This window comes from Acanthochromis polyacanthus, chromosome 11 (genome assembly GCF_021347895.1).
Source record: "Acanthochromis polyacanthus isolate Apoly-LR-REF ecotype Palm Island chromosome 11, KAUST_Apoly_ChrSc, whole genome shotgun sequence".
NCBI lineage: Eukaryota > Metazoa > Chordata > Actinopteri > Pomacentridae > Acanthochromis > Acanthochromis polyacanthus.
The window spans coordinates 464,618-488,490 of record NC_067123.1 but is presented as its reverse complement, the minus strand read 5'-3'; the positions used below and the strand labels follow the sequence as shown (position 1 = coordinate 488,490).

General features: G+C 41.0%; 1 protein-coding gene across 1 annotated transcript in view; it reads left to right on the top strand.

Annotated features, from left to right (window-relative positions):
• LOC110971327 (dyslexia-associated protein KIAA0319-like protein) overlaps positions 1-23,873 on the top strand; it is a 71,474-nt gene that overhangs the window by 5,767 nt on the left and 41,834 nt on the right. Inside the window, exons 3-5 of the mRNA XM_051955446.1 lie at positions 14,101-14,369; positions 16,093-16,179; positions 17,689-17,971. Of these exons, the coding sequence (XP_051811406.1) occupies positions 14,101-14,369; positions 16,093-16,179; positions 17,689-17,971 (639 nt within the window). The remainder of the gene's footprint in view (positions 1-14,100; positions 14,370-16,092; positions 16,180-17,688; positions 17,972-23,873) is intronic.

Here is a 23,873-nt window from a genome sequence, read left to right as displayed (position 1 = left end):
GGGTGAGTTTTGGACTAATTTTAAATAATTTTGGACATTTTTTCAGTCAATTTTGTGTCATTTTAGGCAGATTTTGAGCTGTTTCACTGGTGAACTATTCCCTCCTGTGCCTCTCTGTGTATTTTATCATAATAAGCTGCTCCTCTGGACTGACCTGAACTTGTCTGAGTCCACTAAAGGTCGACTAAGAGTATACTGACAGTCAGTAGAAACTTTGAGGTAGAAATGTAGGCAGAATTCTACTTGTAGGGGGGTTGTAATGATTCATTGTGGATTTACTGATGATCTAGTGCCCTGGTAGTGGAGATAATGATGAGTTGTCATTTTGTCATGATTCATTGCACATGGGTTGGTCACTTTGCAAAAGTGAACCAAATACACACCAAGCAATACTCAGTGAGTATCTGCATAATGTGAGAATGGGTTCTGAAGGCCTATATAAAGGCCCAAAAAAGGCCCCCATTGTTAGTCCAGTGAACAGCATCATGCCGTCTATCACATGAACGACGTCTCCGGGCACTGGGTATGGTGGAGGCCGCTTTGAGCTACAGTGATGTATCCAGGCGTATGGGCTGTTCCCAACCCACAATCAGAAGCCTGGTCCAAAGCATGCGCCGACGGATTGCTGCCTGCATCATAGACTGTATATAAAGATGGACGTAGCATCTGGCTCCAGAATTGAAGCCAACCCAGAAGAGTCAAAAACTTGCAATATCACACCGTCCGCTAGGGTTGGCTCCAAAAAGCTTTTTCTCCATAGACTCCAATTCATTTTTGGAAAAAATAAAATTTGATAGACTGATGTTCTACAGCTCAGGATTTTTTTCCCGTTAGTTTTCATGGTTAAAATGAGAGATCAGGTGGCCGATCTTAAAATAAATCAATACCGAATTTTAAATAAATCGTTAAAGTTGGCGGAGCCAGGGGGCGTGGCTATACTTGATAGACAGCAACAGAAGCCTCTGCGGTAAAATGTGGGCGGGATAAGAGAGTCCTCAGCCAATCCTGCCCCTAGTTGCTCTCCGGTCCAGTCTGGTTGATGACGCTTTTTACGTCACTGGCTCCAAAAAATCCAAAACGGCGACCAGGAAGTAGCAAAATACGGGCTTCATTTTCTCTGCGTTGAAACCAACGGGTGACGTCACGGTTAGTTTACGCCTGGCCTGCATCCAAGCAAATGGAGGCCGTACTCGGTATTGACTGTTGTGACTTTGTGTTTGGCAGGTGCCGTTTTCTTTCGTGAAATTCTTTATTTTGAAATCATTCTTGAAACTTTAGATTTTTGTTTCTGTATGCCAATATGCTAAACAAATGATTCATATGAAGAAAATCCAGTTTGGGGCTTCAGAATAAAATGATGTTGGAAAATATGGTCTCAAAGTTTTTAATGACTGTCAGTGTAGTTTTGGAGGCAGATCAGTGTTCTGGTAGCGGCTCTCTGCAGTGCTGATATGAGGCGATACGCTGCAGCTCTGAGGGTGGAGGTCAGTGTTTGTTCTCTCTGTGCTCTGGGTTTTAATCAGCGGCCTGTTTTGTCAGAAGAAGCCTGACTTCCTCTGCCGGCTGCCCGTCGGCTTTTCTGGGAAGCGTTCAGTCAGAGTTTAATCTGTGAAAACGTCTCTCTGGCTGGAATCCGCCGTGGGTTTGCCCCCTTTTTGGCTTGGACAAAGCCGAGAGGAGCCAACAATGGGCTGATTGATAGCAGCCGGTGTGGAGAGGACCGGGCCCACAGAACACTGCTGCTGGAAGCTCTGGATCCAAAATGTCACCTCTGATGGATAGATGTAATAACAGCACGCAAAAATCAGAAAGCTGCCTTTTTAACAATTAAAAACAAAATAAAATCAATGACTGGTTTACCGAATGGATCTAAAAATATGAATGTAATACAAAAAAATGATTAAAATGACCAAAAAAGTATTAAAATGTTATTAGAATGTATGAAAATATTGATTAAATGTCCAAAAATATCAATAATATTTCTGAAAATATGAATAACAGGTCTGAGAAATTTGAATGAAATGCCAAAAAACGGTTAAAATGTAAAAGTATATTAAAATGTCTGAATATTTCAGATATTTAAAAATCTTTTTTCAAAAATGTAATAACTAGATTTGATAGCAGTACACAAAAATCCTAAAACACTAAAAAAGGTTAATTAATGCTAGTTTAGAACTGGACATTGTTTAACAGTGAAGTGAAATGATTTCAGGTTCTCCCTCATGAAGCTCATCCAGAGAGCAGGAATCAGAGTCTAAAACATTTAGCATGTTTTGTTTCCTCCATAATTCCAGATGTTTCTTCACACTCAGAGGACTTTAACTGAATAATCTCTGCTGTAATCGCTTCCATCGTCTCTTCATCCGACCCAGAGTTTACTGAGACACAGAGCACTGTACAGCCACTGCTGCTGTCACTTTAAACCTGCTCATTATTTAGAATCACTTTAGTTTTTCTGTACATTTGGTGAGCGTTTAATTCCTCCAGTAAACCTCTACAGTCTTGAAGTAAATCAGGTAAATGTTCTTTAAGCTGCAGCAGGTAGAAGGTTCACATGTTAACTGTGCTTTGTTTGTGATGAAGCGGTTTCCCGGCTGGACTTCAGTCCACAGAGATCCAACACTTCCAGCAGCCGTTTAAACCCTTATCTGCTGCTATAAATACAGCAGCTGTTATTAAGTGTGACGAGGAGCTGCTTCTGTCCTTCCACCGCCGATGTTTACGTCCAGACCAAGTTCTACCTACAGAAATCAGAGCTGATCAGAGCTGACATGTGGATGCAGTTCAGCTGTTTTCACCACATCAGACACTTGATCTGAGGCACATGAGAATAACTGCAGGAGAACTTCCAGTTTATATTCATCTTATATACATCTGCAGCTGCTTTTCTCAGATAAATAAATCCCCCTCATGTCTTTGTGCTCCACTTTAAAACCAGCCTGGTTCTTTTCAAGTCCAAAAGGATTTAAAATTAGTCCAAAATAACTCAGAATTAGTCCAAAATAACTCAAACTTAGTCCAAAATAACTCAGAATTAGTTCAAAATAACTCAGAACTAGTCCAAAATAACTCAGAACTAGTCCAAAATAACTCAGATCTAGTCCAAAATAACTCAGATCTAGTCCAAAATAACTCAGAACTAGTTCAAAATAACTCAGAACTAGTTCAAAATAACTCAGATCTAGTCCAAAATAACTCAGAACTAGTTCAAAATAACTCAGAACTAGTCCAAAATAACTCAGAACTAGTTCAAAATAACTCAGAACTAGTCCAAAATAACTCAGATCTAGTCCAAAATAACTCAGAACTAGTCCAAAATAACTCAGATCTAGTCCAAAATAACTCAGAACTAGTTCAAAATAACTCAGATCTAGTCCAAAATAACTCAGAACTAGTTCAAAATAACTCAGAACTAGTCCAAAATAACTCAGATCTAGTCCAAAATAACTCAGAACTAGTCCAAAATAACTCAGAACTAGTCCAAAATAACTCAGAACTAGTTCAAAATAACTCAGATCTAGTCCAAAATAACTCAGAATTAGTTCAAAATAACTCAGATCTAGTCCAAAATAACTCAGAACTAGTCCAAAATAACTCAGAACTAGTTCAAAATAACTCAGATCTAGTCCAAAATAACTCAGAACTAGTTCAAAATAACTCAGAATTAGTTCAAAATAACTCAGAATTAGTTCAAAATAACTCAGAATTAGTCCAAAATAACTCAGATCTAGTTCAAAATAACTCAGAATTAGTTCAAAATAACTCAGAATTAGTTCAAAATGAATCAAAATTAGCCACAAATGACTCAAAAGTAGAGGATTAGCCCAAAATGAGTCCAAAGTCACTTAAAATTAGTGAGATAAAAGCTAATTTCTTTATTTTCTGTGCAGAGCTGCCCATTGATCATGTAACTTTCAGTGTAACGTCCAAACCTACGGTCCAGACAGGGGAACCAGCACTATAATGCTGACTATAATCAGTAAATGTCATCCTTTAATGTGCTATGAACTAATAAACATTTATTTGGTGCCAGTTACTTATTAATAGACAGTTTCTGAAAGACAAACCTTCACTGGTTCTGTTTGACCCACATTAAAGCAGCTGATAAAACGGGCAGCAGAACACAAAACCAACTAAACTTTGGTCTGATCCATCCGTCTGTTCATCGCTGCCAGAGTTACCATGAAGTTACTGAACAGCAGAGTTTAAGCACCGTAATATATTTATATGTAGAGGATCTTTGAGTTAGACCCTTCAGAAAAACGTGGGCTAAAATCCTTGATTATGTGAATAAATATGCGGGTTTTTATGCCATTTTATGTGGGGAAATTGTGGAAAGTTGCAAAGTATGCGAATAGGTGTGAAATATGCAAAAATACACAAAATATGTAAGAACTGGGAACAAAAGGTGATTGTTCTTGTAGAGGCTAAGCCAATGCTTGAAGCCCCTGAGGTGCTTCACCAGGATGTAAATAGTTGACACGCCGACAACTTTACCGCGTCTGATGAAGAGAGCCGAGACCAATGCTTGCGGTTCCAATAACCTGCGTTTATTACTCCAAATAAGTATAGTCCAAAAGCTTTTGTATGAACAAACATTTCATTGTTACCGGCTTTTCAACTGCGACTTCCAGCGCGGCGGCGGTCAAAACTGTTTTATCCTTCCGGGCGGAACACCTGCCTGGACAAAGATTGGTTCCTATTTATAATAATCGAGCTCATTGGCTCCTACACACCAGCCCCTAATTGTTACTGGCGAACAGACATAACAATTCAAATACATACATTACAAAAGGAGCCAAATGCAAAAACTTCAATAACCATAAATGTACATCACATTATCCATTTGTTTATACCTCATGCAATAAACAAAGTTTAGTTACAGGTCTTTCAACAATATTAGTTTTGGTCTGTAGCTTAACAGAACGCACCAGACCCCCTTTGTCAGGAAAAACCTCCAGTACTTTGCCAAGAGGCCAGGAACCACGTGGAGCTGAGGAATCCATGATTACAACGATATCACCAACAACTAGACTCCTCTTTTTCTGATTCCATTTCTGTCTCTCTTGCAATAGTAGGAGGTACTCTCTGACCCATCTCTTCCAAAACAGATCAGACATGTATTGCACTTGTCTCCAGCGACGCTTCACATACATATCTGAAGGTTCAAAGAGTCCAGGGGGCAAAGCTGGCTTCCCTTTCAGCAGAAGCAAATGGTTCGGTGTGAGAGGTTCTAAATCATTGGGATCATCAGAAAGTCTGGTTAAGGGGCGATCATTAAGTATGGCTTCCACTTCACACATTAACGTGTTAAGCCCGTCATCATCCAATGTTTGCTGACGCAAAACTGAATTCAACACACGCTTCACAATGCGTATCATGCGCTCCCAGATACCACCATGATGGGACCCTGCTGGTGGGTTAAAACTCCATTCCACACCAAACGGAATCAGAGCGCCTTGAATCTGCTTGTGATTCAGTTCAGCAAGGGCTTCCCTGAGCTCTCTCTCTGCTCCAACAAAGTTGGTCCCATTGTCTGATCTGATGTGACAAACTTGACCTCTCCTACTGATGAACCGACGGAGGGCGTTTATGCATGCATCAGTCCCCAGTGAGTTTGCCACCTCCAAATGAACAGCTCTGCTTGCCAAGCAGGTGAATATCACACCATACCGCTTGCAGGTTGCTCTACCTCTTCTAATTTCAACTGGCCCAAAATAATCCATGCCAACATTAGTGAACGGAGGTAGATCTGGAACAACCCTCTTTTTTGGAAGGTCTGCCATTTTTTGCTCCATCAGTTTTCCATTGAAACGCCTGCAAAAGGTACACTCAGCTATAACCTTCCTCACAGCCGAGGTAGCATTACTTATCCAATACTTCCTTCTCAGGACAGAAAGCGTATGGTTTCGACCACTGTGACCCAAGAGTTGATGATAATACTTTAGAATCAACTTAGATATATGTTGATCTTTAGAGAGAATAAGTGGATGTTTTTCTTCTAAAGGCATTGCTCCCTTGCTTAGTCTCCCTCCAACTCTCAAGAGCCCATCTTCCCAAATTGGGTCCAGTTTGTATATGGAACTCTGTCTGTTCACCGTTCCTTTTCCAGATGACAAGGAAGAAATCTCAACACCAAATCTTTGCTGTTGACAATAGCGAATGATGGACAACTCAGCCTCCAGCAGATCCTTTGGGGTTAAGATGGTACTCCTCAGTGCGATGGCTGCCCTTGGTTTTTCCATCAGATCCACTCGTGTGTTATTAGAGGCTCTCCCATCCCGTCTCCAACGACTGAGTTCCACCAAGACTGCCTTTAGCCTGAGAAACCACGCCACTGACACTTTAAGTCTCCTCCAATCTGAGAAGTAAGTCAGAAGATAATCTGTGGCATTAAGTGGAGCGTCAACAACAACATTAACCAAAGTATCTCTTTTGACCTCTGGATCATCCCACTGCACTGTGACGTCACAGCCATAGTTGCTTGGCCAGTACTCCTCTGACTGCCACAAAAAACTAGGTCCTTCAAACCAGCTTGAATGTTTTAGAAAGTCAGAGGCCCTGATTCCTCTAGATGCAACATCGGCTGGGTTTTCTTTAGAGCTAATGTGCCTCCATTGGAAAGGACTCGAAACTTCCCTTATGGCAGAAACCCTGTTAGCTACAAACGTGTGGAAACGTTTGTCCTCATTGCCGATGTACTTCAGCACTGAAGTACTATCAGTCCAGAACACAGATTGGCTGAGCTCAAGTTCAAGCTCTGCCTTCAACATGATATCCATTCTGACTGCTAACATAGCAGCTGTCAGCTCAAGTCGTGGGATAGTTACACACTTTAGGGGGGTTACTCTGGCCTTACCCATTAAGAACGCAACATGAACTTTATTTTCGTTATTCATCAGCCTGATGTAACTTGCGGTACCATAACCGTGCGCACTTGCATCTGCAAAGTGATGAAGTTGGCTTTGTGTGATCTCACCAAAATCCCTTGGCTTCAAACACCTGTTCAACTTGACTGTTGCCAGCAGATTGATATCTTGCAACCACCTCTCCCACTGGCTTAAGACATCTGGTGGAATAACATCATCCCAACCACAATTTCTTCTGCAGAGCTCTTGTTGTAACATCTTGGCAGACAGTGTGACTGGTGCAACAATACCTAAGGGGTCATACACTGAGCTAATCATGGACAACATGCCACGTCTAGTAAGAGACTGATGCTTGAATTCCAGCTTAAACTTAAAAGTGTCTGACTCAACACACCAAAGCAGACCCAGAGCTCTCTCAATCGGAAGATCATCTCTGTCCAGGTTGAGCTCTTTCAAATCCTTTGCTCTTTGGTTCTTTGAGATGGTTTGCAGAACTGCGCGACTGTTGCTGACCCACTTCTCCAAACTGAAGCCACCTTTCTTACAGAGATTTTGCAGATCCCGGATTACTTCCATTGCTTCATCCTCAGAACCCACACTCATCAAACAATCATCCACATAGAAGTTTCTTTTCACAGCTTGAACAACTTTTTCAGGAAAATCAAACTTGTTATCATCTGCAGTCTTCCTGAGTGCATAACTTGCGCAACTGGGCGATGAAACTGCTCCAAACAAGTGCACTGTCATTCTATACTCCTTGAGCTCTTGATGGAAGTCTCCATTTGGCCACCATAGAAAGCGAAGAGCATCTCTGTCCTGCTCTGGCACTTTCACTTGATAGAACATGGCCTGTATATCACCCATGAAGGCCACAGGGTGCTGTCTAAACCTAATGAGGACACCAAGCAGCGAGCTTGTAAGGTTTGGACCTTGCAGTAACTCATTATTTAATGACGTGCCTTGGCATGTGGCGCCACCATCAAAGACAACTCTAATAGAACCCTTTCTAGGATGATAAACACTGTGGTGTGGAATGTACCAGACCTTTCCACTTCTTCCCTGTATCTGCTTCTGCGGTACAGGTTCAGCATACCCCTTTCCAATTATCTCTTTGACGTATGTTGAATACTCCTTATGCAGTTGTGGATTTTTCAGAAACTTATTTTTCAATCCAAGCAATCTTTGCTTTGCCACTGCAAAGTTTTTTGGAAGTTGCACATTAGGATTCTTAAATGGTAACTTCAAACAGTACCTCTCATCCTGCAGGGCTGCAGAGGATTCCATGATTTCCATGAATCTTATATCCTCTCTAGACATTTCTATATCCACTGAAGTCTTCTCATTGAAGTCATGGTTATATTGATTGTTCAACATGTGTTCAAGTGTCTTCACAGAAATCCTGTTAACAACAATAGAAGGAAGCGTCACATTACTGTTGCTGCCATTACCACCTAAAGGACCATTGATGACCCAACCCAACACTGTTCTTATAGCATATGGGCCATCACCACAGCTGTTGACAATCTCCCATGGTTCCAATAACTTGGGAGCGTTGATACCTATCAACAAGTCAACATCAGCATTTATGTTGTGGATGTGTACCTTAGACAAATAAGGCCACCTTTCTAAATCAGCAGAAGTAGCAATGTTATCTGACGTTGCTGGCATTTGCTTTTGTGTGAGGACCTCTGGTAAGGGATGAAAATCATTTACTTCCAGTCCTGACACTTCCATCCCAACCAAGGAATTGGATGGAACAACTCTTTCTTGTCCCATGGTTTTCAGAAGAAAATGAGTCTTTGTTCCTGTCATTTTCAACTTTTGCATGAGATGTTCTGAACAAAAGGTTGCTGTACTGCCAGGATCCAAAAAGGCATAAGTCTTTATGATCTCGTTTCCTTTTGCAGACTTAACTTGCACTGGAATAATAGAAAGTAAGCACTGATCCTTTCCAGCCCCTGTACGACCACACAGCTGCGGAGGAGTCTCTGGTTTAGTCCCTGGTGACTCAGCTGTCTGTTCAGACTGCCCAGTGTGCTTCTGAATATGAAGCGGGGTCGGATGCTGTTGATCGCACACCTCACAGTGCAAACGTTTACCACACTCACGGCTTATATGTCCAGAACATAAGCATCCAAAGCAAACTCCTTTTTCCCTCAAGAAACGGATCTTTTCTCTGTGTTTCTTATTGTTAAACTGTTGACATTTCTCCAACAGGTGAGCACGAGAACAGTACAGACAATACAAGCTCTCCTTCTTATTGATGGTATTTCTTGCTGGTTTCTCGTCCACAGCCTCCATAGATGTTACTCTAGTGGCAAAACTACTTCCTTTCACTGTATACTTCGACTGTGGCTTCAGTTTGTTGAGATGTTTTAACCCAACTGTGCTTTGCGCTACACATTCCAAATCCCCAAAGATTGGATCAGAAAGTATTCTTACATGTTTTTCCAAAAAAGTCACCACGTCCCCGAAATGAGCTCTGTCATCCGTGGCTTCCAAAATGTCATGAGCCTTGCCTCTCCATCGCTCCCTGAGCTTGAATGGCAACTTTGACACAAGCGTTTTCATATTGGTTGGCATGTCCAACTCCTGCATATAATACAGCTCTTCCATGACATTACAACAGCCACGCAAGAACATGGCATAAGCCTGCAAGGCTTTGACATCTTCGGACTTTATTGTTGGCCAGGCTAAAGCTTTTTCAATGTATGCTCTAGCAATCTTGTACTCACTGCCAAAATGTTCTTGTAGCAACCCTTTAGCAACAACATAGCCACACTCAGGAGCCATGTGCTGGCAGCTACGAACTAACTCCTTTGGCTGTCCTGCTGTGAACTGTTCAAGATAGTATAAGCAATCAGCTTTACTCGCTTTGTCTTCAACTCCTTGTTCGAATGCTTTGATGAAAGCTTTATACTGAAGTGGATCACCTTCATATACCGGAATATCCCGTGCAGGCAAGGACAGTAAACGCTGCTGCTGTAAAAGAGCAGTTGTAATCTCATTTTGTCTGTGCAAGACTGTGACAACATCTCCAGGTGGTACTGGACTGTTTTGTTGAGGATTCATATTTCCAGTTTGTTCTCTATTCCGCCAAGCTGTTGTTGTACCATTTTGCAGAGACTGTGTTGGTTGCGAAGACATTTGATGACGTGTGCCAGTACCCCAATTCAACATGGCTTTCCGAGTTTCGATTTTCTTAGGCCTTGTATCCATTGTTGATTGCATGTTCTCTGTGAGTGTCCCACATGTTCTTTTTCCTTTGGAAGTTGCAGGTTCATACTCCTTAGCCAAAGGGTCAAGGATGTTACATTTTGCCATTTTCCTCTTCTCCTTTTCAAAATAAGAGTTCATACCATTAGAAGCTGCATGAGAAGAACCTCGACCTTCTGAGGCCTGCAAAACTGCCAGCTTAGCAGTGGTGGCAGCCAGCTGGGTTTCCAGTTCCAGCTCTTCCTTTCTCCTCTTTATTTGTTGCTCCTGTACTTCCAGCGCATGTCTCTCCTTTAAAGCTGCCACACGAGCAACAAGTGCAGCTCTCTCAGCTGCAACTTTAACTCTAGCTGAGGAAGTGGTGCTTGACTTATGGCTACTGGTTTCACTTTTGGTTGAAATTTCACCCACATTCGAAACACTGTCATTGGGATTGACATCATCTGGCTCAGCAATTCCACCATCATTATTAATAGCAGCAATTTCCGACACACCATTGCTACATAGCCAGCCCTTTGTGTTGACAATAAATTCATCATTAAACATCATCTTTGCTTTAAACCATGTTTCGTGTCTGCCTTGTTCATCTTGTGGCAATAAACCCAACACAGAACCATGAATGGACCTTATGTCATCACATAGCTTCATAAAATCATCAAGACCATTTTGCACGTCGGACCCTTTGTATTTTTGCATCAAATATTGCACATTTTCTCTTAACTTAGCAGCTTTGTTTAGTTTAGCTTTCCTGTCACTTTGCAATCTCTCTAACTTTTGCTCAAGAGCTTTAGCAGAGAGTTTACTCACTCTTTTAGTCTGGTGTGTGTCACTACAGCTGGTCACTGCGTCCAGTTTACCATCTGTGGACACACCCACGCCAGAATGTTTGTCCCCGTCCGCAACGCGCTCTTCCATTTAAATAGCACTGACAGAGTCAACCACGTCAAACAATGACGTAACGTTATTGTTTTTTGTTCATCCTCTTCGGCAACCAATGCATTGGAATTACGCTATTATGTGTGCACACAAACTTTATGGCCATTCATAACTATGGTAGCGCTACCCATACCTTGTCCAGAAGAATGCTGCTCCTTGATCATATGAACGAAATCCCTCGGCGTCCTCCGCGCTGCCGACGCCAACAACCGAAACACCACACGATGGCTCCTCACCCGGCTCCGCTGGCTCTCCCCTCTCCGGCGTCCTCTCCGGCAGGTAAGCAAACAAGGTGCCACTATGGTGGCGTGCCCCTCTCCGGCGTCCTCTCCGGCAGGTAGGCAAACAAGGTGCCGCTGGATAGGCTGCTCCAGCTCACAGCCTGCTCACATACGGCTCTAATATTGTCTTTCGCTCGTCAAACAAGAGCGCACTTTCTGTCAAAAGTCCAGTGTTGACTCAAACAGTTTTGACTTGAATGTAGAGGCTAAGCCAATGCTTGAAGCCCCTGAGGTGCTTCACCAGGATGTAAATAGTTGACACGCCGACAACTTTACCGCGTCTGATGAAGAGAGCCGAGACCAATGCTTGCGGTTCCAATAACCTGCGTTTATTACTCCAAATAAGTATAGTCCAAAAGCTTTTGTATGAACAAACATTTCATTGTTACCGGCTTTTCAACTGCGACTTCCAGCGCGGCGGCGGTCAAAACTGTTTTATCCTTCCGGGCGGAACACCTGCCTGGACAAAGATTGGTTCCTATTTATAATAATCGAGCTCATTGGCTCCTACAGTTCTCCTACATCCTGTTACTAGGCAACCACTGAATGAGAAAGAGCAACATAAAGATAAACAGACATACTACATGCAAAACACATCACAGTAAGAGCTGTTAATGTTTCATTTATTATCAGCTAAAGCAGGACTTAAACATTCCTCAGAAATAAAACATTCTTTCTGCTTAGTTATACTGTGAGGCAGAGCAAACTACCTGCTCCAGTGTTTTCAAACACAGTTTAAACTGAACATCAACTTTGAGCTCTAAAAGTAACAGCTCTCAATGAGCCGATACTGCTGGTCTAAATATCAGAGCCTTATTGCACTTTGGGGAACCCTGTTCAGTGCAGTCATCGTCGTGGAGAAGTGCTGCAACACGGTTCATTTTCTTCGGTGCTCCAGAACGATGTTACACGGGGTGCAAAAGTTTCCCCCACTTTGGTGCAGTAAATCTGGGTCCTGTTTTGCCCGGTCTCTGGCTGAAATATTCGTTGGTAAATGTGATCTTTGAGCATTCACCGTTCTTGTTTTTCGTCTCTGAGCGCTGCTCTGCATCAGCTCGTGCTTCTAGTGTATGAATGAACTGATGACGTCACATAAAAACTCACAACTCCATTTATATCGGTTATAGTTTTCTCATTTTATGTGGGAATTGTGAAATTAAGCGGGACCCGCATATTTCTCTTTTTTCCATGGAAATGTGAGATTCTTACAGAATTATGCGCTGTTTTATGCAGCCTTTTGAGAAATGATTGTTCCCCGCATACTCAGCAGCATTTTGGTGATCAATGCAGGAATTCATGCGATCACATAATCGCGTTTTTCTGGAGGGTCTATTTGAGTTCTACGAGGTTCCTCTGAAGCATCAACATGTGGGTCTTTTATAGCTCAGTGGGAAAGTGGAAGTCATTTTGGACTGAAGGAGTCATTTCTGACAGGTTTCAGGTCATGTTGGACTCATTTTCAATTATTTTGGGCACGTTTTGAGTTATTTTGGTCTAGTTTTGAGGCATTTTGGACAGGTTTTAAGTCAGAATAGCTAAAATTGTCCTGCCAGTCTTGCCACACATCAAATGTTTGAGCCTCAAATGGTGAAATGTTAACCAAAGACTACATCTTAAATTTTTTGATAATATTCTCAAGTTTGAGGTATTTTTAGACCAGTTTCCAGACATTTTAGGGTCATTTTTGGCAGATTTTCTGTCATTTTTGACATGTTTCAAGTAATTTTGGACTCATTTTAAATTATTTTGGACAATTTTTGAGTAAGTTTGGACAGGTTTGACTCAATTTACAGCAACTGTGAGGGCATTCTGGATGAACTGTTAATTTTTCTGAACACTTAGTCATTTTAGGCTGAAGGAGTAATTTCTGACAACTTTAAGGTCATTTTGGACTCATTTTAAGTCATTTGGGACAAGTTTCCAGTCAATTTCTACTGATTTTGTGTCATTTTGGACAAATTTCTGACAGGTTTGGGGCAATTTTGAACCAGTTTCCATTCAACTTTCACATTGACTTCTACACATTCATTCGGGAGACGTGTGCAAAACTGAAAGGCCCGATAATGAAATATCAGGTCCAGTAGAGTGTCCTGTTTCAGCCCCACGAGATGCTTCACTGATGTTCTTCAGATGGATCCTCCTTTTCATTCCTGTTGCTTGTCCACGTTTATCTCCTCTAGTTCTTCATCTAACTCTACAGAAGGTTTAGTTTTCTCCTCTAGTTCTTCATCTAACTCTACAGAAGGTTTAGTTTTCTCCTCTAGTTCTTCATCTAACTCTACAGAAGGTTTAGTTTTCTCCTCTAGTTCTTCATCTAACTCTCCAGAAGGTTTAGTTTTTCCTCTAGTTCTTCATCTAACTCTACAGAAGGTTTAGTTTTTCCTCTAGTTCTTCATCTAACTCTACAGAAGGTTTAGTTTTCTCCTCTAGTTCTTCATCTAACTCTACAGAAGGTTTAGTTTTCTCCTCTAGTTCTTCATCTAACTCTACAGAAGGTTTAGTTTTTCCTCTAGTTCTTCATCTAACTCTACAGAAGGTTTAGTTTTCTCCTCTAGGTCTTCATCTAACTCTACAGAAGGTTTAGTTTTCTCCTCTAGTTCTTCATCTAACTCTACAGAAGGTTTAGTTTTTCCTCTAGTTCTTCATCTAACTCTACAGAAGGTTTAGTTTTCTCCTCTAGTTCTTCATCTAACTCTACAGAAGGTTTAGTTTTCTCCTCTAGTTCTTCATCTAACTCTACAGAAGGTTTAGTTTTCTCCTCTAGTTCTGGTTCCATCGTTTCTTCTGTCCTGATCCAGGTGTGTCGGCAGATCTGTGCCGGGTCACCGGTGGGGTTCTGGGGATCCACTGGACCAGCGTCCTCGGCCTGGGCTGGTACCCGCTGGCGGTCGGGCGAGGCGGTGCCACCTGCTGGGAGTCGTGCTGCATGGAGCCCAAATGTAGCGCCGTGTGGAGCCTCGGGGGGCGCTGTGTTCTCCTCAGCTGCTCCCTGAGGAGGAGCTGCTCCATCTCCTCACTGCCCCAGCCCAACGAGGAGTCGCTGGGCCTCCTGCAGCTCCTCACCAAGGTGAGAAAACCTTCGACCTTCAGAGAACTCTTCAGAGAATTACAACAAAAAGATTCCAATCTCTGCTGGTTTAATGCGAAATTATCGTCACCTCGAGAGTCCAGAGAGAGAGTCCACACTATAACTGAGCTACTGTAGAAATGTTAGGCTGGATTTCCTGCAGTGGAAAGAGACCTGCATCTGGAATCAGTCAAACACTCATGTTAGACTTTTTCAGTAGTTTTGGACGAGTTTTCAGTCAAGTTGAACTGATTTTGAATTATTTTAGACAAATTTTGAGTTATTTTAGAGAGTTTAAGTCATTTTAGACTAATTTGAAGTAATTTGGGGCTAATTTAAGTCATTTTGGACTAGTTTTCAGTCAATTCGTTCTGATTGTGTCATTTTAGAAAGATTTTGAGTTATTTTAGTGAGATTTTCAGTCACTTTGGGTAAATTTGGGGTAATTTTGGACACGTTTTAAGTCAGAATATCTAAAATTGTTACAGGGAGAAGAGATCAAGAAGGTGGAGGATTTTAAGTACTTAGGGTCAACAGTCCAGAGCAATGGAGAGTGTGGAAAAGAGGTGAAGAAGCGTGTACAGGCAGGCTGGAACGGCTGGAGAAAAGTGTCAGGTGTGATGTGTGATAGAAGAGTTTCAGCTAAAATGAAAGGAAAGGTTTACAAAACTGTGGTGAGACCAGCCATGTTGTTTGGTCTGGAGACAGTGTCCCTGAGGAAAAGACAGGAGGCAGAGCTGGAGGTAGCAGAACTGAAGATGCTGAGGTTCTCTTTGGGAGTGACCAGGATGGATAGGATCAGGAATGAGTCCATCAGAGGGACAGCACATGTTAGAGGCTTTGGAGATAAAGTCAGAGAGGCCAGACTGAGATGGTTCAGACATGTCCAGAGGAGAGAGAGTGAATATATTGGTAGAAGGATGCTGAGTTTCCCACTGCCAGGCAGGAGGCCTAGAGGAAGACCAAAGAGGAGGTTTATGGATGTGGTTAAAGAGGACATGAAGGTAGTTGGTGTGAGAGAAGAAGATGCAGCAGACAGGGTTAGATGGAGGCAATTGATTCACTGTGGCGACCCCTGAAGGGAAAAGCTGAAAGGAAAAGAAGAAGAAGAAGAAGATCTAAAATTTTCTCACCAATCTTGGTACACATCAGATGTTTGAGGTGTGAAATGTTGGTGAAATGTTGTCTTAGTTTCATCAGATTTTGTGGCTGTGGGAGTTTTATTTCTACTATTAAAATAGCTTCACTTGTTGTTTTGGATCTAATCTAACTTTGAGGCGATTCTGGACAAAGCTTAAGTCATTTTGGACTGAAAGAGTCATTTCTGACAGCTCTGAAGTCATTTTGGGCTCATTTTAAGTCATCTTACGGTCACTTTAGGCTGATTTTACCTTTTTTTGTTATTTTTTGTATTTTTGATCATAAGATAAAATACTAGATTGCTCACAAAAGCAAACTAGAATTTTTTGTCTTTTCCAGAATTTGATGAGAGCAAAATGTTTATTTTTGGTGCATTTTTAAGTGCAGAATGTTGGGAAGTTCAGACACTTTTCTCTCTGATAACTGAGGTCAATTTGCACATTTTTTTGAAAAGGCGGGATGGTTTCCAAGCCTGAAGTCACGTTTTGAATGATCATAAAGCAGTGAGGTTTACAGTGTGGGGCAGAAAAAGCTGCAGAAGTGCTTGAATCTAATCTAAAAATCTGTTTTCTGTAACTTCCAGGGTCCCGTCAGAATGAGACGTAGGAAACCTCGTCATGCAGCCCACGGTGGAAACCACAGAGCAAACACTGGACCGGCTACCAGCACGGTCTGTTGGAACAACATTTTATTATTTTAAATTCTCTTTTTATTGATCAAGAGATCAGCAGATGAGACAAACGAGAAAGACAAAACGACAAAAACACAAAAAAATAAATGAACGAGACCAAAAAAATGCAAAATGACAAAAACATGAGACAAACCTCAAAAATCAGACAAAACAAAGACAAAAAAACACAAAAACAAGACAAAATATTTAGAAAAATGAGACACAAAACGCCCAAAAAAATTACAGAACCATCATATAAAAATAAGACAAAGTAGAACACATAAACACCAGAAGAGTAAGACAGAATCGTGCTGATCAGAGAAGTCGGGGCGTCGTCGTAGAACTTCTGTCGTTTACAGACTGATTTATCCACACTGATAGACTCAGTCCAACTTTTATCGACACATCCGACATAATTTTTCACAGATTCTTCTATTGAACACTTTTCATTTTATCTTGACTATTATCCTGATATTTGTGGAATGTTAAGATATTTACTGAGACATTTTTCAGGCCATTTTGTTAATATTTAGTCAGAAAATCCTCTAGTTTTGCTTTTTCATGAAAGGTTTCACTAATATTTGATCGATTAGTATTTTTCAGACGCTGCATTTATTCATATTTTACTGACTTTTTCTGAATGTTTTGGAGACTTTACCTTTTTAAATGTCATATTTTTATATTTTGTATGTGAGTTTATCTGACTCTTTTTTTTCAAATTATTTTTAAATATCTTTCACGAGTTTTACAGAAATGTTTATAATTTTTTTTAACATTTCCCAGATGAATGTGTCAGAAATGTTCTTAATATTTATATGGACATTTTTTTTAAAAATCTAGCAAAAAGCCCACAGGTATTTCTTTTGACATTTTCCACACATTTTCCATAAGTTAACTGATATTGTTAGAATATTCTGGCATTTCTTAACCCTCCTGTCGTCCTGTGTGTCAAATCGACCTTTTTAAAGTTTTAAAAGTTATTTAATGCCAAATTTGGGGATTTTTTTAAAAACAAAACTTTTAAGGATAACCTTTAAGGAATTTTTGTAATTTTCTTCCTGAAGATTTTGGAAATTTTTATAAATTTGGGGAATTTTTTTATCTTTTTTTTTTGCTGAGTTTTGGGATTTTTTTCAGACAAGGGAACAACATTTTTTGGTTCCTGCAAATGAGGACAACAGGAAGGTGAATGTCTCTACAGCGACTCTCTGGGTGAACTTTTAAACGGTAGCATGCATTATGTGGATTTTTTTCTGTGTTTTTTTTAATTTCATTTTATTTTACCTTCTCTTTCTACACTAATACGACTTGTTTTATGATGCTCCTCTATTTTAATGTTTGTTGATTTTATATTTAAAATGTCTTTGAGTGTTTTAAAAAGCACTATACAAGTAAAATGTGTTATTATTCTATGTTATGTTAGCTGCTGTAAATCTGAGTTTCCCTCTGGGGTTCATAAAGTCAGTCTAATGTGATATTTTAACCTGTATTATTTCATCGTGTACACAGGAGACCTCCAGGCTGGAAACCTCTCCCCCGACCCCGGCAGCGTCCAGCCCCATCACACTTCTCCAGACATCCCAGAATAACCACAGCCAGCCGGCCAATGGGAGCTCAGACGTGGTTCCTGCTGCCCAGCAGAACTTTACGGCTGACGCCTCCTCTGAAGCTGCGTCTTCCAACAGCAGCGGCGGCAGCTCACCGACGGAGGCTAACGCTGCGGCTAACGCTGAGGCTAACGCTGAGGCTAACGCTGAGGCTAACACTGCCACCACGGCTCCGACTCAGGCTGGTGAGCGACCAATCAGCTGCTGCTGCTTCCAGCTCCACCGCTCATCTGTCTCCATGTGTTAATTATGAACGAATGAATCATTTAACAGCACCGTTCTGCTGCCGTGTTCCAGGAAGGACGAGACTTTCACAGATCTAATACATCGATTTTAGTTAGAACGCCTTTAGAGCTGCTTTTTAATAATAATAATGATAATAATAATGATAACAAGATAAGCATTCAGAGAGCGCAGGACTCCGCCAAGGCTGCTCATTTCCCCAAATGGCATTTTCAGAAATGCAGCAAATGTTTTTGTAGAAATGCAGCATTTTATTATTATTGCTATTATTGATGATCAGAAATCACGGCTCCTTTTCATGTAGATGTACCCACAAACTAAATGACCTTCCTCTGAGTACAGGCGTGTGTTCTGCATGCTGTGTGATGTATGGAGACCGGATCACATGACCTAAATATGTTGATCAGTTCCTCACTTTTTGCGTGGCTTTGTTTTGCTCGTGTTAAAATAACTGTTCCCTTCATGCTTTTATTGTGAAGGCATATTTTTTTAATGTTGTGTGCTTTTATTTTTGGCACCATTCCAGCGGCAAAGGAAGTGTTTAAGAAGCGTTTTTTTGACATGAGGAAGATGTTGCCGAAAAGTCAGAGAAAACTCAGAAACACCCCCCCCACAGTTTAATCAGCTGTTGGATCATTTCTGATGGATAAGTCCTGATAAGTCCTCAGAGGTGGATTTGTAGTAGGATCACAATCAGCTGATGTAGTGTTCACTGGTTGTCATGGTTACAGTGACGCCGTGCTGCTATCTGGCAACGATACAGAAATCTTTAACCAATCCATGGATCCAGACTATGAGCTGCATCACTGCCAGAATCTGATCACTTGGTCCTTGTGTCATTTCTGACCTTCACTGGAAATTTCATCCAAATCTGTTGGTCTGTTTTTGTAGCCTAGCCATGCTAGACCCAGCTCTTAAGACGCAAGGGTCTAGGAACGCTCGACAGGGAGGGAGGCGGGCTAAAAGGTTGTCTTTCAGATCACTCTGCAGCAATTGGGTAGGTATACAACCAATCAGTGCAACGAATAGGCTGACGTAGTTCCTAGAGCGCCGGCGGATTGTGGCTAAGTCCCATTAGCTTCCCAACCAGCGGAGCCAACTGGTATATTAAGGATTTGCCATATCCCGTCGGCATAAGTCCAAATACGACTTTCTTCTCGATGAAACACTTCAGTGCCGTCCTTTGTTTATCTTTCAAGTTGAATTTTAGCTTCAAATCTTTAAGGGCTGTGGCCAAAGCCGACTCCAAAGATAACTGTTTATTGTGCGCCGGTTGTTTCTGTCAGAATCGTCACGCCTCTGTCGTCACTTAGTTACACCCGCCTTCTGACTCTACACTTCATGGTGATTGGTCCGGCCAGTTTTAGGAGCATCCAGCCTCGAGCCTTATGGAGGGTAACTAGACCCACCCTGGAAGAGAATTAAATTCATTGCTGTGGGTTGTCTAGCGCGGCTAGGCTACTGTTTTTGTGTACTGTTGCTGACAGACAGACGCCGATCGTCACATAACTCCACCGTGTTCCTTGGCAGAATAACAATACATTTTATTTATAAGTGCCTTCCTTGACACCCAAGAAAAACAATAGAGCAGAACAGAAAGCGACGATAACGGAGAATAAATAGTCTGAACAGCTGAGTCTGATGTTACAGAGATCTGGTGGGAGAGAGTTCCAGAGCAGCTGAACGTTCCTGGAAAGGAGTTTAGTATTTAGAAATGTAGCATTTCTTTAACCAGGTTAGTCCCACTGAGATCAGAGACCTCCTTTACGGGGAGACCTGCAGCATCGTCACATTAAAACAGGAAACGGATAAAATGAATAACTTTCAAACTTGCTCACAGAGCAGGGAGACTGTCAGGATTTTACCAGAACTTTAAACTCATTCAGAGGCACAACGGCTGGAAGTTTAAGTTCAGATTGTAGTTTATTCCAAGCAGCAGGTGCAGAAAACCTAAAGGCTTTCTAGTCCAGTTCAGATGGTACTTTGAGGACGACAAACTGCAGAGATGGGAGATTATGACTTCCATGTTTCCTCGTTAAAGACAAATGGGAAGGAATGAAACCCAGAATGGTTCTGTAGATAAACACCACTGACCTAAACATGTCCAGGTAACTACAGAATAGAAGACCACATGTGACCATGAACCTCAGCTCCCCATGGTAAACACCATCCAGCATGATCAGACAGGAGGAGATGATGGGAGCAGCTGAGTTCTGGACTGCTGCTCCAGTGGACTTTTCTGGACGTCTCTGGTGGGTTCTTGAAGACGTTCCAGCTGTGCTCAGAGCAGGTCGTTTACTTTGTGGGTTCATCTGTATTAAATGGACACGTTCTATGGTGCTGTGATTTCTGCCACAAATGTTTTCAAGATTTCATCCGTCGGAAATGATCTGACTGAGCAGCCTTGGAGGAGGACTGAGCTCTCTGAGGGCTTTTCTATTGTCCAAAAATGATGCTTCAAAGATTATCCAAAATTACAGAAGAGTTCCCAGAAATGATCTAATACGATGAAAATTTACTCAGAATGACTTGAAAATAGTCTAAAATGCCTTGAAAATGATCCAAAATCAGTTATAATTTCTCTCAAGGGATTAAAAATGATCCAGAATGACTGAAAATTTGCTGAATGACACTGAATGTGTCAAAAATGCTGGAGAAAATCATCCAAAATGGCTTTAAAATGATCCAAAATTGCAGGAAATTTGTCCAGAATTAAACAAAAGTCATCAGAAATGACAAAAATCTTCCTAAAATGACTCAAAAATTGACCAAAATTATTTAAATCTGTTCAGAATGAACAGAAATGTATTTAAAATGACAGTTTTTCCTTTAGTTTTTGTTTAGTCTCTGCTTAGTTTCTGCTTAGTTTCTGTTTAATTTCTGCTTAGTTTCTGTCCTCGGTTCGGTTCTCCAGGTCCAGCAGGTGGACTCTGGCAGCAGGTTTTCCAGCAGAATGCTCAGATGGTTTTCTCCCGGCTAGGTTGAGCAACAGGAATGTGCTGAGACTGGCTGGGCTTCTACAAACAGGAATAACTCGACTGATTAGTTTGTTCCAGAAGAACAATATCTGTTTATTAAGAGAAGAAGGAAACAGAAAACCAGCAGAGTCACTGCAGCTGGAACCTCTTCAGAAACTAAAGAGGAGCTGTTTAAATCTGTTCTTTAAAGAAGAAAAGTTCTCTACAGGGAACATCACAGTTTATGCAGTTCATCCTTTGATTCAGATTAAACCCTTTTATGTCCAGTAATCTGTTATTTTTTTGATACTTTTTATTTGAATCGTTTTCAGTATAGCAAGCAGAACAAGACGAACACTTAGGGGCACTGTTCACTTCCTTGTAGACATAAAAAGAAACATATTACAAAGGATGATATTGAAAACCAAATAATAGTGGGATGGACAAAGGGGGAGGGTATATGAATTGGTTCAAGCTTCTCGTTTATATTCAAGCCATTTAGTCCAAAGTTTTATGAAGATGTGGCCTCTGAGTCGGAGGAAGAACGTCATTTTTTCCATTGAGTGTAATTCTTCGACGATTTCGAGCCATTGGTCCACTCGAGGAATGTCAGATTTAAGCCAGTTCCGAGTAATGGCCTTTTTAGAAGCGATAGACAAAACTTTAAATAGATATTCGTCCTGTTTATGAATTGCCTCTTCAGGAAACAAGCCCAAAAGATAAATCTTTGCGTCCCTAGGTATAGCATAAGTCATAATGCTGTCAACAATTTTAAACACACTGTCCCAGAAACATTTTAATTTTGGACATGTCCAGAAAATGTGAGAATGATTGGCATCAGTGCAGCCACACTGTCTCCAGCAACACTGTTGCGACCCCTTGAATTTGTTGGTGATATGAGGAGTAATGAAGAATCTAATCAAACACTTCCACCCAAATTCCCTCCACCTATTTGAACTAGTTGTTGTTTGTTGAGTGACACACATTTTATGCCAATCATCCTCTGACAGTAAGATAAACAACTCTTTTTCCCATTTTGATTTGACATACAAGGTATTATGGCCATTTTGTTTTTGAAACCCTTTGTAAAGTTTGGATACTGTTTTAATGGGTAAACATTTGTAGGCATTCGTAAATATTTTGATAATGTCTGCTTCGGGGCTGGGAGCACCTTCCCGTTCCTCAAGGCTATAAAAGTGCCTTACTTGTAAATATCTGAATAAGTCTGTATTTTCAAGTTCAAATTCAGTTTTAAGTTTTTCGAATGACTTAAAGGTGCCCCCCTCCAGAAACCGACAAAGGGCGGTTAAGCCTTTTCCGTTCCATTGTGAAAATGTAGGATCAGACCTACCCGGTGGGAACCTTAGAGAAAAGGAGGGCCATGTCAATAAATAAGTTTTGTCATTCAAGTTAAATTTCTTCACCACTTCATGCCAATTAGAGAGTGTGTTTTCCATGATGCAGTTTCCAGTATCAATCAGCTTAGTTTTTTCCCCTAATTTTGATTGAGGTGGGGCTCCACCCATACTCAACTCAATTTGTTTCCACCGGGCTTCGATTTCAGGTGAACACCAACATACTGCATTTTTCATCTGTGCTGCCAGGTAATATTGCCTCAGGTTTGGAAGAGCCAGACCACCATGCTCTTTATCAATTTGAAGCGTTTTATATTTAATTCGAGGTCTAGCTCCCGCCCAAACGAATCGCGATATTAACTTATCCCATGCATTGAATTCTAAATCTGGAATTTTAACCGGCAGTGCCATAAAGAGGTAAAGAAACCTAGGTAGAACGTTCATTTTTACAATTTCTATTCTGGAGTAAAAATCTAAAGTTAATGATGACCAGTGTATTAAATCTTTTTTAATTGAATCCAGTAGTTTGCTAAAATTCAGACTAAACAGGCTGTTGTAATCTCGTGAGATGTATACTCCTAAATATTTTATCTTTTCCGCATCCCAGGTCATTTTATACTTTTGTCTTAATGAATTGCTAGGGGAGTAGTTAATCGTTAGAATTTGTGTTTTGGTAATATTTAAATTATAGCCTGACAAATGTCCAAACTCCTTCAGAGTAGACATAAGTTTAGGGATTGATAACTCAGGGTTCTGAAGATAAGCGATAATATCGTCAGCAAAGAGAGCGATAACATGTTTAGAATTTGCTATTGTTATTCCTTGTAGTTCCACATTCTGCCTTATTGCCTGGGCCAATGGCTCGATAAACAAAGCAAAAAGTGAGGGGCTAAGCCCACAACCCTGTCGGGTACCTCTATACAATTGAAAATGAGTGGACAAATGACCGTTTATCTTTATTCTGGCCATTGGGGCACTGTATATTGATTGTATGCATTTTATGAATTTGTCGTTAAAACCTAGACGCTCTAGCACTTTAAAAAGGAAGGACCAGCTAACTCGGTCAAAGGCTTTCTCTGCGTCAAGGCTTACGAGAGCCATACTGAGTTTTTGATTTTTAGCTTCCTCAATTATATGTAACGTACGTCTAATGCTGTCATGGGTTTGACGGCCCCTTATAAATCCTGTCTGATCTTCATGGATTAACTCTAACAAATAGTTTTCTAACCTCTTAGAGATTATTGAAGTAAATATTTTATAGTCTACGTTCAATATGGAGATAGGGCGGTATGATTCACAGAATTCCTTATTTTTACCTTCTTTGGGCACAACTGTTATTACCGCTTCTCTCCAGGATGGAGGTATCTCAGCTCTGTCGAGAGTCCAATTAAGAGACCTGAGTAGAGTAGGGGCTAACTCCTCTTTAAAAATTTTGTACCACTCATTTGAGAAACCGTCACTTCCAGGACATTTGTTTGATTTTAAGTTTCCTATTGCATTATTCAGTTCTTTTGGAGTAATAGGTGCAGTTA